Here is a 17,695-nt window from a genome sequence, read left to right on the forward strand (position 1 = left end):
ATTAATGACATCTTTTGATGGAATGATGGAAGCCTAAGAAGGTCTGTGCTTCAGGACCCCTACCACAGAACAGGAAATGGAACTTTTTCCAAGAGAAATAAAATTGCCTTCTCTGGGGGGAAAACCAAAAATAAGGGGCAGGGGAGAAGCATTTAAACGGGCGATCGGTAGGAAGACGTAAGATGATAAAAGAACTGGAAGTCACAAAAGTCACTGGCCTCCTAGTTTTAATAAAAGGGATAGTCTCCAGCCACACTTTATGCAATGAATCTTGGACACACGTTTCTAAATTTTATCTTTAACAATGCAGGTGTTTCCATCCAGAGCCAACCCCTCTCTTTACCTAGGATAAAAGGATTCCTTTGGACTATTTATATGATTTACCAATCAGAATGTGCATTTATTCCGTTACTGATTTTTTTGTAAGTTTATTTATTTTGAGAGAGAAAGAGGGAGAAAGAGCATGCATGTGAGGGGGGAACAGAGAGAGACTCACAAGCAGGCTCCACACTATCAGCGCAGAGACCGAAGCAGGGCTTGGTCCCATGACCCTGGGATCATGACCTGAGCCAAAACCAAGAGTCAGATGCTCAACTGACTGAGCCTCCCAGGTGCCCCTATTTTGTTACTGTCTGTAGCCAGAGTGTTTGTTGCTCCCCACTGTCCCAGACAGGGTGTACTACAGTTTGGGATGTGTGACTTTTCTCTGATTATACCCAGGATTAATTTTGAAACCAACAAAACAAGGAACTCACTAAAAATTTATTTTTTCAATTAGATTACTACTCATCAAAAATTCTAATAATTTTGACTAAAATATAAATGTTCCAAATTGGCTTAACACTTGCAAACATGTCTTAAAACATTAAAGGGAGTTAATATTTAACATGTTGACCCTTATAATACTAACATATAATTTATTTTGTTTTAATCAGATTAGGATCTACAAAAAAAAAAAACACTAGATCATATAAAGGTAGTATAACAATTACAAATGCATTTGTAATGTCTATATCTAAAATATCTCCTCACTGTGAATATATTATTGGATGGCACAGAACCATACTAGCTGGTAAAGTGATTTTTAGCTCAAAATAGAATATCTGAGTTGTTACTAAAGATTTTCAGATTGAAAAAACAGCAGTAGCTCTGGCATAAAATTATTCATCTTGGTGGAGAATAAGAATAAGAATCTCTTTGCCTATGTAGAAACAGCTTTGTGGCATGGTCTGACAGTCATGGCAAGGTTTTCTTTCTTTTTCCTTTTTTCTCAGTACATTTAAAACTAACATTCACCTGGCGTTCCCTAGATAGTTTTTGATTTCAGTAGTCATGCAAAACAGTCACTTCTCAAAATTGGTGTGAATAAAAGACCTTAAACCATATGCCCCAGATATTTCTTCCTCTGGAATCGATTGGAAGACTATATAAAAGGCCCCAGAGAAATTCAGCAAAACATCAGGACCCTTTGTCCTTTGTAACTGACTATAAAATACATTGAAATAGTGTAGATGTCATCTCTAGTGGTTTCGGGGTGGGGGGGAGGGAGAAAAAGAGGGTGAGGAGAGCATGCAGCAGAGTCCTTTGACTTTGTGGATTATGATAAAATGGCCATGACTTGTGTACAGGCTTCTGTTTAGAATCCTTTGGAAATACTGCCAAGAATACAGGGAGAAGATAAAGAGATTCTCTCATACTATATCTATGTATCAATATACCTACCTATCTACCTATCTTCATAATATCAGATTTATCTGAAGTTTACCTGCAATACACCAAATATCCTTTTCAGAATAAAGAATGCATTAGGATATTAAGAAAAGCTTTTTGACAAACATAGATCAGCACCTCAGAGCCGTGATATGTGCTTGGCCTGAATTAACCATTGTTTCTTGGGTCTTTCTTATATATATTTCTAGAGGACTCAAATAAATAATAATAATATGAAGTAGCTGAGAAATTTAAAAATAGACTAGTGTGGTCTAATGGTAAATGTTTCTATGCCTGTCTATCTACCTATCATCTGTCTATCCATCTAACTATTCTAACCAAAGGCCTTTGTGTTGCTACCACCCAAGACATATTTTGACCTTTATTTATTACCATACCTTGTTGCTGCTGTTGCAGTTATTACAACCATTCTTTCCCTTCCTCCCATTACACTCTACTCAGGACATTCGTCAGAACTCTGAATATAGATTTGACAGTGGAGATGTGTCACGGACCAATCTCCAAAAGGAAAAAAACAAACAAACAAAACTCGTTCTAATTGAAATAAATCATATTTAAGAAATTACTTTGCAAAATTGGTCATCCTACTTGTTGTTTGATCACTTCAGCATTCTTCAGTGAATTGCATATAAAAAAAGGATAGACACTTTTCTTTTTCTTTGAATATGTCAACTCTGAAAGTGTAAACATAAGACTCATATCTGTAATGAAAGCAATATTAGAGTTCTCAAAATCGCAAATCCCCGAGGAGGTAATGCCTCAAATGTAAACACTGCTAGTTGCCTTTATTCACTTGATTCCTCTTGATGTGTTAAAAAACAAAAATGATAACAAGAGCCTTTATGAAAAGCATTGTTACGGTGACCTCACTTCTCCAGAGCATGAGCAGGAATTGGTATGAGGCCAGGATAACAAAAGATGGTATTTCTTTTTAAACTTACTTCTGTAAATGTACCTTCCAATTTCCCATTTTTTATGTTTCTCCTTTTTGGAAATAATTAATCTTTTGAGAAAATAAAAATTGAAAAGCATTTGCTCACTGAATTGGAGACTTTCTTTAGAAGAATTCCTTTCAGAAAGCATAGATCAAATCTAAGCTCATATTTTGAATATGGAAATTCTCTTGGTGATGAAAGTTATACTTAGTAAATGTGGAATGTGTGCTTCATACTTTAAGTGTTCTTAAAAATAATAGCCATGCCAGTGAACTTCAAGATAATGAAGTTTAATGGGTCCTGGAGTCTGAACAGATCTCACTGGTGGGATCCAAATATAAATTTGCAACCAGCAGCGTGTGTAGAATCAGCACAAATCAGTAGAGAATCGTGGTTCTGGTGGGAAAAACATGTGTGCCCATCAGAGGAGTCCCTGGCTGGTGCAAATGATTGAGGAATTGAGAACTTTGGCTCCACTAAGTACAACTGGGTGCTAGACAGAATTCCACTAGGAAATTTTTGCTGAGATTAGAATAGTTTGAAAAGGATGCCAAGAAAAGCATCATTGGTGCTGCTAAGACGGATGAAGCCACGGAAAGTGAAATCATCCGACATTATACGGGATTCTGAAAGATGAGGAACTAATAAAAAGTGTTGTCTTTAGTCTTTGGACCTGCTTTTTTGTTTGTTTTCATTTTCCTTTTCCTCCTCCCTGTCATGGTCAGTGGTTGACCTACAATTAGGTTCAAGCTATTTGGAATCTCTGGCACTAATGTCATCTGGCCTGGGAATTCCAATTAATTATTTTTGTGAAATAGCTACTATCTTAAAGCAAATCATTTATACTGGCAGAAGGTCAAAGCTAGTACCAGAGTTTGAGTGCCTAAAAACAAGTGGGAACATATCCCTTCTCGTCTTGACAACGAAAGCAATTAGGTACTACCACAGGGGAGTGTGGGATTCCTGGCATTATTGGCTTTTGCTTTGCTAACAGGAAGGGAAATGAATGATGTGGAAAGGCATAGAAAACTTAGCTCTTACCTGGATGGATCATGTCAAGTTTTGGTTTTCCCATTTCCCTGAATTTCATTTATTATTCTGGACAGTGCTCTAATTTTACAAAATGGTCATGAAAATACTGCTGACAGGTGAGTTTACATCCGTGAGCCATCATTGTCATCAGGAGACTGGGTCCACAGTGAATGAGCAGCAAGAATCTGGGAAGAGGCAATGGACGCAGATAAAATGTTAAAAAGAAAAGACCTTCTGTTAAAGGGCCATTTTAAATGTCACAAGGCACCCCGTGCCCTAACTTTTTCCAATCAATATAGTTACAAGGTAGTTCGGCCCCTAAAACAAAGAATGAGAATATGAAAGTAAACTATGAAAATTAACATATTTATCATATTATTTCAAGTATTCAAATATCTTTATACTAACAAGAAGGATATTAGTATATTAGGAACTTATAATTAAAGGCTGAATTGTTACCGTATACTGAGTGGGTTATCTTATTTTCAATAGAGTCAAGGAAAGGAATAAAACCAGTCAACTGAAAACAATTATTTACTGAGTAATACTTTATTGATAGAAATTTAGGAGTTAAACAAGTCCTATGGTTTATAATCTAATAACAAAGAAAGGTTATCTATCTATGCCTTTACCATTCTCTGTGGAAAGCTGTAGACTTTTAGAAACACTGGACATGTCCTTGCAGCTGCGTGCCTTGCTGTACAGGGAGGAGACAGCAGCGTTTACACATTGTCTACTTTAGGTCAGGTGTTTTACACAAACTATCTCACACAATCTAGATTAAATGTCACTGAGGAAAGCCTTATGGCAATCTTTTTTAGTGGATAAAAACATGAACCTCAAAGGGAAAAAAATAACTCCACCAATGGCATATTGTTAATAAGAAGTGAAGTTTGGATTTTAAACTAAATAATTCTGAAGCACAAATCCATATTTGATTTACTTCACCAACAAGCTAGAAGTAGAAAACAAATAAACATATTTTTTTAAGTTTATTTATTTATTTTGGGGGGGTGGGAGGGAGAAGAGAGAGAGAGAGAGAGAGAGAGAGAGAGAGAGAGAGAGAGAATGGTGGGGGAGAGGCAGACAGAGAGAAAGGGAGAGAGAGAATCCCAAGCAGGCTCTGTGCTGCCAGTGCAGAGCCAAGGTGGGGCTCAATCTCACCTCAGCAAAGATCAAGAGTTGGACACTTAACCAACTGAGCCACCCAGGCACCTCAAATCAGATTTTTAAAAACCTGTACTTTGGGGCACTTGGGTGTCTCAGTCGGGTAAACATCCAACTCTGGTTTTTGCTCAAGTCGTGATCTCAAGTTTTCGAAGGTTTTGTGATTTCGAGCCCTGCAACAGGCTCCATGCTGACACGTACGGAGCCTGCTTGGGATTCTGTGTCTCCTTCTTTCTTGCGCCTCCCCTACTCACGCTCTCTCTCTCTCAAAATAAATAAATAAGCTTTTAAAAAATAAAGATAAAATAAAAATCTGTACTTTTAGCCTTAGCACCACAGGAATAAAAAAAAAAGTCTGCTTCATTTACACTTCATTCATTCATTAAGACTAGTTTGGAGCAGTGAACTAACCGAGGCCCAAGAAAATAAACAATAAAAGCACCTGCAGCCTTCTCCATGTCTTCTCACTCTATGGAAAAGCCCAGTGTTTTATATTTTTTTAAAGTGATGGCCAGTCAGGTGCAACCACAAAAGGAGACATGGGAGGAACTCATGAGAACAAAGATTATTATACTCACAGGTCCAAGACAGGAGGCAGGGCAGGCCAGGCAGGGTCCCATGGGAAAGACACCAGTGTGGTCAAGAGGCATAAGACAGGAGGGGAAAGCATTAGGGCAGAGCCTTTACTGGGGTTTTCATGGGAAAGACAAGTAGGGCAGAGGACACAGTTTAGAACTGGCTGGTTTGACAATTTTGGTGGGCTTTAAATAGCTGTAGGGATGGTCCCTGGTAGCCTGGAGTCTGGTCCTGGGATGGTTAAAGGAGAGGAATATTTTCTCCTGGAGTGTATGTCAGATAGGGGAGGCATGACTTTGGTTTGGTTAGTTTGCATTTCAAAGGCATGCCTCAGGCTGGACCCTTTGCTATGTCTAAGAATTGGCTGGCCCCTAAAGGGGCAACCTCTCTCCAGGTAGAAAGGTTTTCTAAGATGTCAAACACAGTACATAGAAAATGAAAAGCATATTACAACACACTGGACTGCCTGTCTCACATGCCATGGTTATTGCTGTCTCTTAGTCTTCAAGTCATTATACCTTCAGGAATTTGGTTTGAGAATATATCAATATTCTGGACCACCTGATTAGTACACATTTTCCCTACTATCTCCCAGAGTGTCAGAGTTTGTTCTGGTTTGTTCCGACTTCCTTGGTATAGCCCACACAACTCAAGAGAAAGGTGATCACATTATCCTCTGTTCATGAGTGAGCCTGAATTGGGTAGTGGTAACTGACTGCCCTTTATTAGTAACTGAGTCAGGTATGAACATGTGACTCTATTTTGGCCAAAATGATGTAAAAACTTCTGTAGAGATCCAGAGAAGTTCTTCATAGTTCTGCTGAGAAGGATTCATGGGTCTTCTCTCTCATATTGGATGTGACCTAAAACACATGTGACCTTAAGGCCTTGGGCACGCATCCATAAGCCTAAGGGGAATCATTCTCAGGATGAACCTAGCAGACCACAGGAAAGAGCAGATAGAACTTAGAAACTAAAGGCATTGTGGGGCTGGGGGTTCAACGATTGTCCATCGGGATGTCCTCTCACTGTTTAAAACAGGTTGAGTTGAATTTCTATTGCACACACAGCTCCAAAAGTTTGCTACCTGCTACAGAAGCTTTAGAGAAGAAAAGGCTCTAGAGGACCCTTGTCCCTATGGTGGCTCTGGCATTTATCCAGGAACACTGGGTAGAAGCCCCACTATTCTACTTTTGCCTTCCAGAAGGTGGTATATTGAAGTGAAAGAGCACAAAGGAAGGTACTTTCTGTGAATCTGTCCCAGGAGTGGAATCACACAACAGGAAGTTAGTTGAGCATCTACACCATGCCAGTCACTCTCTGGGTCACGAAGGTACAACAGGAAAGCAAAATGAAATCTCCAATAACAAGTGGTTAACTGTTTAAAAAGGAGGAGAAGAACAATTAACAGGTAAACACATAAGTACATAATGTCAGGTGGCATGAATGTTTTCATGCAAGGGCAGAAGAGTATTTTAAGTAAATATTAAAAAGTGCTGTGAGGAAGAACAGGAGTAAAAAAAGAATCAAGGCATAGACAATGGCAGTGGGGGGTGCGATTTTATTGAAAGTGATAAGAGAATGTCTTTCAAAGAAAGAACATATGAACAGAAGTCCAAAAGAACGGAGAGAAGCAGTCCTGAAGTTACCTGGAGGAAAAGTCTTCAGCATCTGGAACAGCAAGTGCAAAGGCCTCAGAAGTGGGACCATGTCTGGCGTGTGAGAAGAAAACCACCAGACCAGCATGCTGCAACAGACGGAGTAAGAGAAGTGGCAGATGATGAAAGTAGAGAGAGGGGATGCATGCCTTGCAGGCAGACTCAGAGACACAGTCTATCTAAGGCTTCACAGGCCATAATAACAACTTTGCACTTTCCTCTTTTCACAAGCTTTGGGCAGAGTTATGACATTCTTGCTGAGGTGAGAACATAGACTACAGGGAGGCACGGTTAGACAGGGAATGTGTTAGGAGACAAATCCAATAGTCCCAGTGAAAGAAAATAATGGCTTAAATTTGGAAGGCAACATGAAGTAGTGAGAAGTCGCCAGATTCTGAATACATTCTGGAAATTACTGAAAGATTGTCTGTGGAGTGTGAGACACACAGACCATGAGCAGGGGAGGGACAGAGAGAGAAAGGGAGACACAGAATCAGAAGCAGGCTCTAGGCTCTGAACTGTCAGCACAGAGCCCAATGCAGGGTTTGAACGCACAAACCGTGAGATCATGACCTGAGCCGAAGTCAGACACTTAACTGACTGAGACACCAAGGCATCCCTTAAAAGTCTTTAGTTAACCATCTTTTCTTTGTATCCTTAACTGTGACAATAATGTATATATTTATACATTGTATACATATTTATACATTTATATCTGTACATTGAAATTGAAATTAAAAAAAAATTTGATATATGTTCTTAAAAGTTAAAAATTTTATTCTGGATTTAACTTTATTATTATAATTATTAATATATAAATGACAAAATTATTATATTTAAAATTTTGATAATTAGTCATAAAAACATAAAAATTATTCTCTAAATACATCTCTTAATGAAGTGGATATTAAAGTTCATTCATTTCATGGTCTAAGGTTTTACTTTGACATAATATAGTAAGATTTAGAATAGGAAAGAGCCATACCTCTTATTTCAAAAGTGAAAGTATGATGATTGGGATAAAGGAGGTGGAAAAGAAGATTTAATTTGTCTCTTGACCACAGACATTTTCCCAGGCAGATCAGCTTTAGGAGAGAATACATATAGAATACAAGGATATTGCAGTGAACTTCCGTAGAACTAGCTGTACCCTGGAGCGCCTGGGTGGCTCAGTCGGTTAAGCGGCTGACTTTGGCTCAGGTCATGATCTCACCGTCCGTGAGTTCGAGCCCCACGTCGGGCTCTGTGCTGACAGCTCAGAGCCTGGAGCCTGTTTCAGATTCTGTGTCTCCCTCTCTCTCTGACCCTTCCCTGCTCATGCTCTGTCTCTCTCTGTCTCAAAAATAAATAAACGTTAAAAAAAAAAAAAAGAACTAGCTGTACCCTGAATACCACCTGTGATGAGAACCCCTTGTAAACTCTTTGGTACCTCTGGTACTCCCCTAGGAAAGAGGCAGGGATGCTTGAGAAGTTGACCCTGGATGTCAACGAGCCTGATGACGCTATGTGCTAGGGAAAAAGAGAGACAGAGAGACAGAGACAAAAGACAGACAAGAAGGATATTGAAAAGAGAAATGAGGCAAAATGGAATAAAATAAACAATTTAAATTTACCATGTACTATTTTACTATTTTAGGTTGTACAATGCTGATAACGAGGTGATTGGTTTTTACACACTATTTTGTTTTAATTTGATGAGTATTTTGGTCATAAAAATAGTATATATTTTTTAGCTTATATTTAATTTTATAACACATATGTGTAAATTATAATAATCCAGGTTCAAATTTTATTATATACTTATTCAAATTATTAATTTCATCAAGTAATTGCTAAACCCACAGTACTGATTAATTTCTTAATTCCTTCTGCAAATATCACTTGAAATGTTTGCTCAATGTAATCAGGTAAGGAAAATTATAATCCCTTTTTCCAAATGTGTTCATTTGATCATTTCTTCATTCAGAAAGCATTTATTGAGCACCTCAGAGATACCAGGAATTATTCTCATTTCTGGAGATAATAATATTGAATAAGACCAAGTCATTGCCTTTAAGGAGCTTCCATTCTAGAGAAGGAGAGAAGTAAGCCAATCAACATATGCAATTTCCCAAATAGACAGCCTAAAGTTTCTGGAAAGTGTATTTTTCCAGAATGGTGAACAGATGTAACAAACACAATTTTATATATTGTTCACTTTTTAAATAAAGACACATATTATTTAACTTATTAATAAATGAGGAAACCTGTAAGATATTAGAACATGCTCAAAAGAGAATCCAGAGAACACAGATGTGGGAAGTTGGAGGTGATAAAGTGGCTGGTTAATAGATACAAAACTGACTTCTTGGAGGTGCTCTACACAAATTCAATTTTTTATGGACAACAATCATTTTCATTGCTACTGGGTTCTACAAATTACGGAGTTATAAAATAACCCAAAGATAACAAAATGCACAGATAACCTGAAAGGGAGTGCTAAAGAGGAAACCAAGTAATCTTTGGCCTGTTCAAGGTCTCTCATATTTTTTCCTGACAGTCTATCCCTCCTGTGATCATAATTATCTCAGAGATTATTCTTGACCCTAAAAATGGGCCATTAAGGTTGATCTGATTATTTACCCGAACACAGCAACAGTGTTAATTTATCACATAGGCTCCTTGAGTTTGCTTTGCAATTCCCAAGTCATACATACCATATTGAATAGCTAAAAAGTCCATAAATTAACCTCTGCCTGGATAATTTCATAAGGAATCTCAGATTTTACTTTTTAAAGCCTCTATTTTTTGTATCACAAGGCCAGGCATATTTTACTGGCAGTACTATATATCCAAGTGAATTCCTATCTCTTGGAAGTTCCCCAAATTTTTAAGGATTCCTAGTCTTCCAAGAATTTTCCTTACTACATTCAAGGGTAAGATTAGGACCCTGTAAGCCAGGTATCAGCCAATTTTCTTGGGAGAAGTGTGGAAGCATTAGCTACATAAGTTAAGGTTTTGTTTGGTTTTGTTTTTCCTTAAAGGCAGCTTGTCACACCTGATTTAGAAGTTTCAGTTTCAAATATAACACCTCAGGCAAGACTTTGTAGCATAGATTCTTATTATGCTTTTGCAAATAGTTCCATGACAAGTAAGAAAACATACTAAGTTTCTGAATTCTGGACAGGTGGTAGAGTGCGTTGAATTGTACCCTCCCAAGAGATAGCTCCAAGTCTTAACATCTGTGAATGTGCCCTTCCTTGGAAATAAGTTCTCTGTAGATGTAATTAAGGTAAGAATTTGGATGAGAATCATCCTGGATTTAGGGATACATTGGCCACGTGAAGACAGAGACAGAAACTGAAGTGATATGTATACAAGCCAAGAAATGCCAAAGATTGCCAGCCACCATCATAAACTAGGACAGATATGGGACAGATTCTCCCCTCAGAGCGTTCAGAAAGAATCTGTCTTGCAGGCAGTTTGATTTTTGGACTTCTGGACCCCAGAACTGTGAGAGAACAAACTTCAGTCATTTTAACCCACCAAGTTTGTGATAATTTGTTATGGAAAACTTAGGAAACTAATACAGGTGGTTGGTAAGAACAAAATATGATTTTAAAATGTTGTATTTCAGCTTAAAACACCAGATTTTACTAAACTGATGCATTATAGATAGTTTAAGAAGAAAAAGCCAGGACTTCCTCATATGTCTAGACACATCCCCAAAGGCAAGGGAATTAAAAGCAAAAATGAACTACTGGGACCTCATGAAGATAAAAAGCTTCTGCACAGCAAAGGAAACAACCAACAAAACTAAAAGGCAACCAACGGAATGGGCAAAGATATTTGCAAATGACATATCGGACAAAGGGCTAGTATCCAAAATCTATAAAGAGCTCACCAAACTCCACACCTGAAAAACAAATAACCCAGTGAAGAAATGGGCAGAAAACATCCGGATGGCCAACAGGCACATGAAAAGATGCTCAACGTCACTCCACATCAGGGAAATACAAGTCAAAACCATACTCAGATATCACCTCACGCCAGTCAGAGTGGCCAAAATGAACAAATCAGGAGACTATAGATGCTGGAGAGGATGTGGAGAAACAGGAACCCTCTTGCACTGTTGGTGGGAATGCAAATTGGTGCAGCCGCTCTGGAAAGCAGTGTGGAGGTTCCTCAGAAAATTAAAAATAGACCTACCCTATGACCCAGCAATAACACTGCTAGGAATTTACCCAAGGGATACAGGAGTGCTGATGCATAGGGGCACTTGTACCCCAATGTTTACAGCAGCACTCTCAACAATAGCCAAATTATGGAAAGAGCCTAAATGTCCATCAACTGATGAATGGATAAAGAAATTGTGGTTTAGGGGCGCCTGGGTGGCCCAGTCGGTTGAGCGTCCAACTTCAGCTCAGGTCGCGATCTCACGGTTCGTGAGTTCGAGCCCCACGTCAGGCTCTGGGCTGATGGCTCAGAGCCTGGAGCCTGCTTCCGATGCTGTGTCTCCCTCTCTCTCTGCCCCTCCCCCATTCATGCTCTGTCTCTCTCTGTCTCAAAAATAAATAAATATTAAAAAAAAATTAAAAAAAAAAGAAATTGTGGTTTATATACACAATGGAATACTATGTGGCAATGAGAAAGAATGAAATATGGCCTTTTGTAGCAACGTGGATGGAACTGGAGAGTGTGATGCTAAGTGAAATAAGCCATACAGAGAAGACAGATACCATATGGTTTCACTCTTATGTGGATCCTGAGAAGCTTAACAGAAACCCATGGGGGAGGGGAAGGAAAAAAAAAAAAAAGAGGTTAGAGTGAAAGAGAGCCAAAGCATAAGAGACTGTTAAAAACTGAAAACAAACTGAGGGTTGATGAGGGGTGGGAGGGAGGGGAGGGTGGGGGATGGGTATTGAGGAGGGCACCTTTTGGGATGAGCACTGGGTGTTGTATGGAAACCAATTTGACAATAAATTTCATATATTGGAAAAAAAAATAAAACAAAAAAAAATAAAAATATTATTATCTGTAACAAAAAAAAAAAAAAAGAAAGTAGAAACTTAAAACTATACCAAGCAAAGAGTCACAATAAATTTTCTTCCTATGTTTTCTTATTCAGTTCTAGGAAATGAATTCTTATTTCTTGGGTTAGTGGTCTAATTTCACAAAGGATGTTTTTCAAAGCTGTCTGTGTGACGTCAGCTCTGAAGCCTGCACTCAAGAGTCTATTCTTTGAAATGTCTGTCATTCAAACTGTCAGAGACCTTTGTCAATGATATAGCTCAGGCCTTTGGCTTATAGCAAAGACTTCAGGCGTGCATCAGAGTAAAACAAAACTATCTATAGACTTAATGGTTGTTGTCAATTTATTACCATAATCAATAATAGTGCCATCATAATATCAAAACAAAAGAAAGTAAAATTCTCTATTGGAGTATAGCATGTAACTATTTTATAGAAATTTTGATTAATTTTCCTCCTGGGAGTAAAAACATATTACAGACAGAGAAGGCATTGGCAAATTTCTGGGGACTGCCCATATTTCATAAAATTGACAACATTTTACCTAAACATGCATTATCTAGGAAAGGCTGTCTTTTCTGAATGGACAACTTTCCCCATGAAGCTCCTGCAATAATAACAGATCAAATGAACATAAAGTTGTCTCACTTCTCTTTATTTATAAGGTGATAGAACAAATCTTTGTGATTTCTCAGGAGACCTCTGGGAACTCTCGAAAAATAGTTTTAGGTATAACATATATATCCTGAAAATGTTCTCATTCTTTTCTAAATTGAGGGACAAATTTCAGGAAGGCAAAACTAAGTTCTTAGAGACAATTTGGGCACTTTAATAAAATCGAATAATGGGTGTCTGAGAAACAATTCCTAGTTATCTATTTAATCAAATTGGCAATAAGAGGTTTAAAAAAAATCTACAAGGTATTATCATTGTAAGAACTTTAGCTCTTTCATAACTGAGGAGGCTATGTTCTTTCTTGTTTGTTTTAATTTTTTATTAAATAATCAAGGACATCATAAAGTCAACAGAAAGCACAGAAAATCGTTCTGGTGAGACACAGTTTGCGCTATCTAAGCAGGTTACCGAGGAAGTGAAGAAAATTCTTTCATCATGTAGATGAAGGCATGGATCAGTAAACCAAAGGAGTAAGCCCATCAAAAGTGACCAAATATTCACAAAAATTTAACATACTTCATAGCTTCTTTTCATATGTAAGTAATATCAACCAAAACTAATACATTCCAACTCCAAGTTTTGTCCTGTACTAGGCCCTTTCATATTCTGGATCACACTGACCTTTAACTGTAAGACAACATCTGATCTGAGGACCCCTGGGGAACACTTAGGAGGTCAATAAGGTCAAAACTATTTTCATAATAATATTAAGATGTTATTTGTCTTTTTCATTTTCATTCTCTCACAAGTGTGCACTGGAATTTTCCAGAAGCTGCATGATGTCTGATACTGCAACAGATTGGATGCAGAAGCAGGCTGAGAATCCAGCTGCCATCGATTAATTCATATATGAAAGACATTTACAGAAATGTAAAACAATGTTACCCTCCTAACTACAACTTTACAAAAAGTTATTTTCTTAAATAACTATTTCTACTAACATGAAATTGGTTTACCACTTCTATCTTTAAAAAAAACCAATCAATCAGTGTTTTAAAATGTCACAGTTTTAAGTTTTAATGTGACAAATATTGATATTATAGCCCACAAAATAATGGTCTTTGGCCTCAAAAATAATTTCTAATAGTTTAAAGGTATGCAGAACCAAAAGGTTTGGGAAAAGCTGAATTAGGAAAAATTGACTCCTTTTCCTTAAAAAGCAAAAGCACATGCAGAGTTGTTATTTCTCTGTCACTATTTCTCGCTGTATAGTCTCAACCACCATATTAATTACAACTTTTAACCAGAGTAACCAACTTCTACTTCTAAAGTCATGCAAAGAAATACATTTCTTAAAATGCAATTTTAATATAGGCAATTTTTAATAGAATAAACAGAAAATCTGAACTATACTCACAGAGAAAATACTAACATCTAGGTAACAACAACAAAAAATAGCTCAGGAAGATTAGGGGGACTGGACACAAAGGATTCCATGCTTCAGAGATTAACAAAATTTCATTAAAATTGCTAGTTATCACATGCAGGAATTCAATATTCACCAAGAAACAGGCTCCCTATTTAATGAATATAGCCAGAAAAATCTAACAAGAGCACAGGAAGGAGGCCTGTCAGAATAACAGCCAAAACAAATAAGCTTTAGTTAGGCTGGTGGTAGACTGACTGAATAGCTACATACTCCCGACCATCTTACACCTCCCTAAAGGGACGGGGGAAACTTGCACCTACCTAGAAGTTCACAGAAGATCTAATGACAGAGAGGAGCTCCAAGTGATTTTCTTTGTAAAGAAGATTAATTCAGCTAGGATGCGTTTTGTTTGTGGCTTTCTCTGCAAAAACACTAATATCAGCGCTGTTATTGGATCTTAGTAGGAAACAGTGGCAAAACAGCAGAATATAATCAGCCTGGTGAAGGGGAAGAGAGTACATATGGATGTGAAAAGTCAGTTCCACTTGAGGATTTTATAGGAACTGTCCTGTTCAGTCTGAGGAGGTGCCACACTACTACTAACAAAAGCTGTTCATGTGCTGATTGGCTGAGAGAGATTCTACTGTCTAGGTTTATGAGAAACTGCAAGTATAGGTTTTTTTAGTATTTAGTTATTTATTTAAGTTACATGAATGTAAAACAACACTGAGGTACCAAATTTTCAATATCATATTAAGAAGTATTAGAGAGAATGGTTATATTCACTATAGCCAATGCACCATACTAGAGAAAATCACACACCTTGTTCAGGAGTGTGACCTCACCTCTTTTGTGGAGGACTTCCCAGCCACATAATTAAAGACTTAAAGCTGTGCTAGACCTTTTGTTTTAATTTTTAAAAATTTTTTTTTAATGTTTATTTATTTTTGAGACAGAGAGAGACAGAGCATGAACGGGGGAGGGTCAGAGAGAGAGGGAGACACAAAATCTGAAGCAGGCTCCAGGCTCTGAGCTGTCAGCACAGAGCCCGACGCAGGGCTTGAACTCACGGACCTTGAGATCATGACCTGAGCTGAAGTCGGACGCTTAACCGACTGAGCCACCCAGGCGCCCCTAGACCTTTTGTTTTTAAATGTTTGTTTGTTTGTTTAGAGCTAGTGGGGGAGAGGCAGAGAGAGAGAGAGAGAGAGAGAGAGAGGGAGAGAGGGAGAGAGGGAGAGAGAATCCCAAGCAGGCTCCATGCTGATAGTTGGGCTCAATCTCTTGACCAACCATGAGACCACGAACTGAGCCAAAATCAAGAGTCAGACACTTAACTGACTGAGCCACCCAAGCGCCCCTGTGCTGGACCTTTAATACAGTAAGTCCATTTCCAGAAACTTATCTTACAGAAACATTCAGATGTTGTCAAAGGGTGTTAATATAGTGTGTTAATTAAACAAATTAAGTTAAACAAACTAAGCATGCATTAATTCAGAAATGGTTGAAAAAAGTAATAGATCATCCATGTAATGAAATACTGTTAGTACGTACAAATAATGATGAAACTTCATTTATTTCTCCATTCACCAAACAAACATTTAAGTGCTTATAATATTCTAGACACTGTTCTATAAACTGGGCATACATAAATAATAAAACAGAAAAAAAAAAAAACCCTGCCCTTCTGGAGCTTACATTCCAGCTGAAGAGACAGAAGAAAAACACAACAGTTAAGTAAATATACATAGCATATACATAGTATATTTTATACATATATATATATATATATACACATACATAATATACATAGTATATTAGTACTAAAAAGAAAAATAAAGCAGGGAAATGGGATGGTGGGATTCATGATAGGGTGACTGAAGGACCCATAAAGAGAGTGCAATTTGCATCAAGATGTAGGTCAGAGAAAAAATTACAAGGATATCTGAAAGAATATGCTATTACACAGAGGGAACAGCTAAAACTGATGTCCCTAAAGAACAACAAGGGGTCAGTATGGGCACAGAGGTGTTAGCAAAAGGTGACTCCTTAGGAGATGAGCTCAGAGAGGAAAAGAGGTGCTAGTGAAGAAGTTTAGCCATTGGAGAAGATAAAACAGAGAAGTAATGGGCTCTCTCTAAATGTTATAAGATTACTCTGCTGTGTTAAAAATAAATTAGAATGAGCTAAAGTTAGAAGGAAGGAGAACAATTATAAATATTCTGTGATAATATAAGCAAGAGATAAGGATGCTTAGGCCTGGATATAGCTTGGGAGGTGGTAAGTGGTAAGATTCAGGGCTTATTTGAAAAAGCAATAGCATTTTTATCAAATCAGATGTAGGATATCAGTAAAAGAATTCAAAGATGACTTGAAAATTTATTTCTGGAATAACAGGAAAGATAGAGTTACCACTTACTGAGAAAGGGAAGATGAGTAGGTCTGCCAGATAATATCAATCAGATTCGAACGTCCACTTTGAAGTTTTGAATCTTAGGTTTGAAATGCCTATAAAATCTCCAAATAGAGATGTCAAGTAGTCAGTTGTATGTATTACTCAGGAAATCAGAGGTAGAGGCCAGCCTGGAGAGTTACATTTGGGAGATGCTATCTTGTAAATGGTATTTAAAGTCATTGGACTATATATGAGCACCAAGGGAATGGTTATAGAGAGACAGGAGAAGAGGTATAAGGACTGAGCCCAATAAAACTCTGAGGTTTAGAGACTGTGGGATTGAAGAGAAATTAATAAAGGAGAGCAAGAAGGAGCAGGGAGAAAAATAAAACCAGAAGTAGCTCTGGAAGCCAAATGAAGACAGAGGCTCAAGAGAAATAAGGATCTACAATGTCAAGTAAAGGTCAAGTAAAATGAGGAATAAGGACTGCACACTGAATTAGAAGTTAGTGGTGATCTTGTCATAGAACAGTTATAATAGAATGGATATAAAAATCTAACTGAATCTATATTTATTGATATGTAACATTTTTAAAGCCTATTTAAGGGAAAACTGGGGTTTAAAACAGTACATATGTGAAAAGTACAGTATAAACTCCTTAAACATATATATATACATATATATACATATATATATGTATATATATATGTGTGTGTGTGTGTGTGTGTAAACATATGTTGTATGTGTGGTATTAAAATGCATATACAGGAAAAGTATAAAATAAAATCCACAAAGATTTAAAAGGACTATTTTTCATCCAGTGATATATTAAATTCTTTACTCTGTTTTCTCTGTAGCTTTTTTTTTTTCTAATAAGTATCTATTACTCTTGCAGTCAAGGGGGTGGAAAAAGCCTAAGCAATTTCCTAAAAAATAAAATGCACCATGAAATAATAAGATAATCTGCATTATGGTAAAAATATCTATAAGATAAAGAATGAGCTAAAATGATTTTTGCTTCCTTTTAAACAAGGAAATTTTTTGGAAAATGTTTGGTTGTAAAATACATTTGTATTTAAACACTTAAAGTAAGTTCATAGAACTCTTTATTCTTACACAGTTAATTATTATTTAGTAAAGAGTGTT

General features: G+C 37.3%; 1 protein-coding gene across 1 annotated transcript in view; it reads right to left on the reverse strand.

Moving 5' to 3' along the window:
* LOC132679235 (uncharacterized) overlaps window positions 1-17,695 on the reverse strand; it is a 126,725-nt gene that overhangs the window by 11,907 nt on the left and 97,123 nt on the right. Inside the window, exon 11 of the mRNA XM_081795047.1 lies at window positions 3,708-3,883. Coding sequence (XP_081651173.1) covers window positions 3,821-3,883 — 63 coding nt within the window. The 3' untranslated portion in view covers window positions 3,708-3,820. The remainder of the gene's footprint in view (window positions 1-3,707; window positions 3,884-17,695) is intronic.

This window comes from Panthera onca, chromosome A2 (assembly GCF_046562875.1).
Source record: "Panthera onca isolate mPanOnc1 chromosome A2, mPanOnc1 haplotype 2, whole genome shotgun sequence".
NCBI classification, from domain to species: Eukaryota; Metazoa; Chordata; class Mammalia; order Carnivora; family Felidae; genus Panthera; species Panthera onca.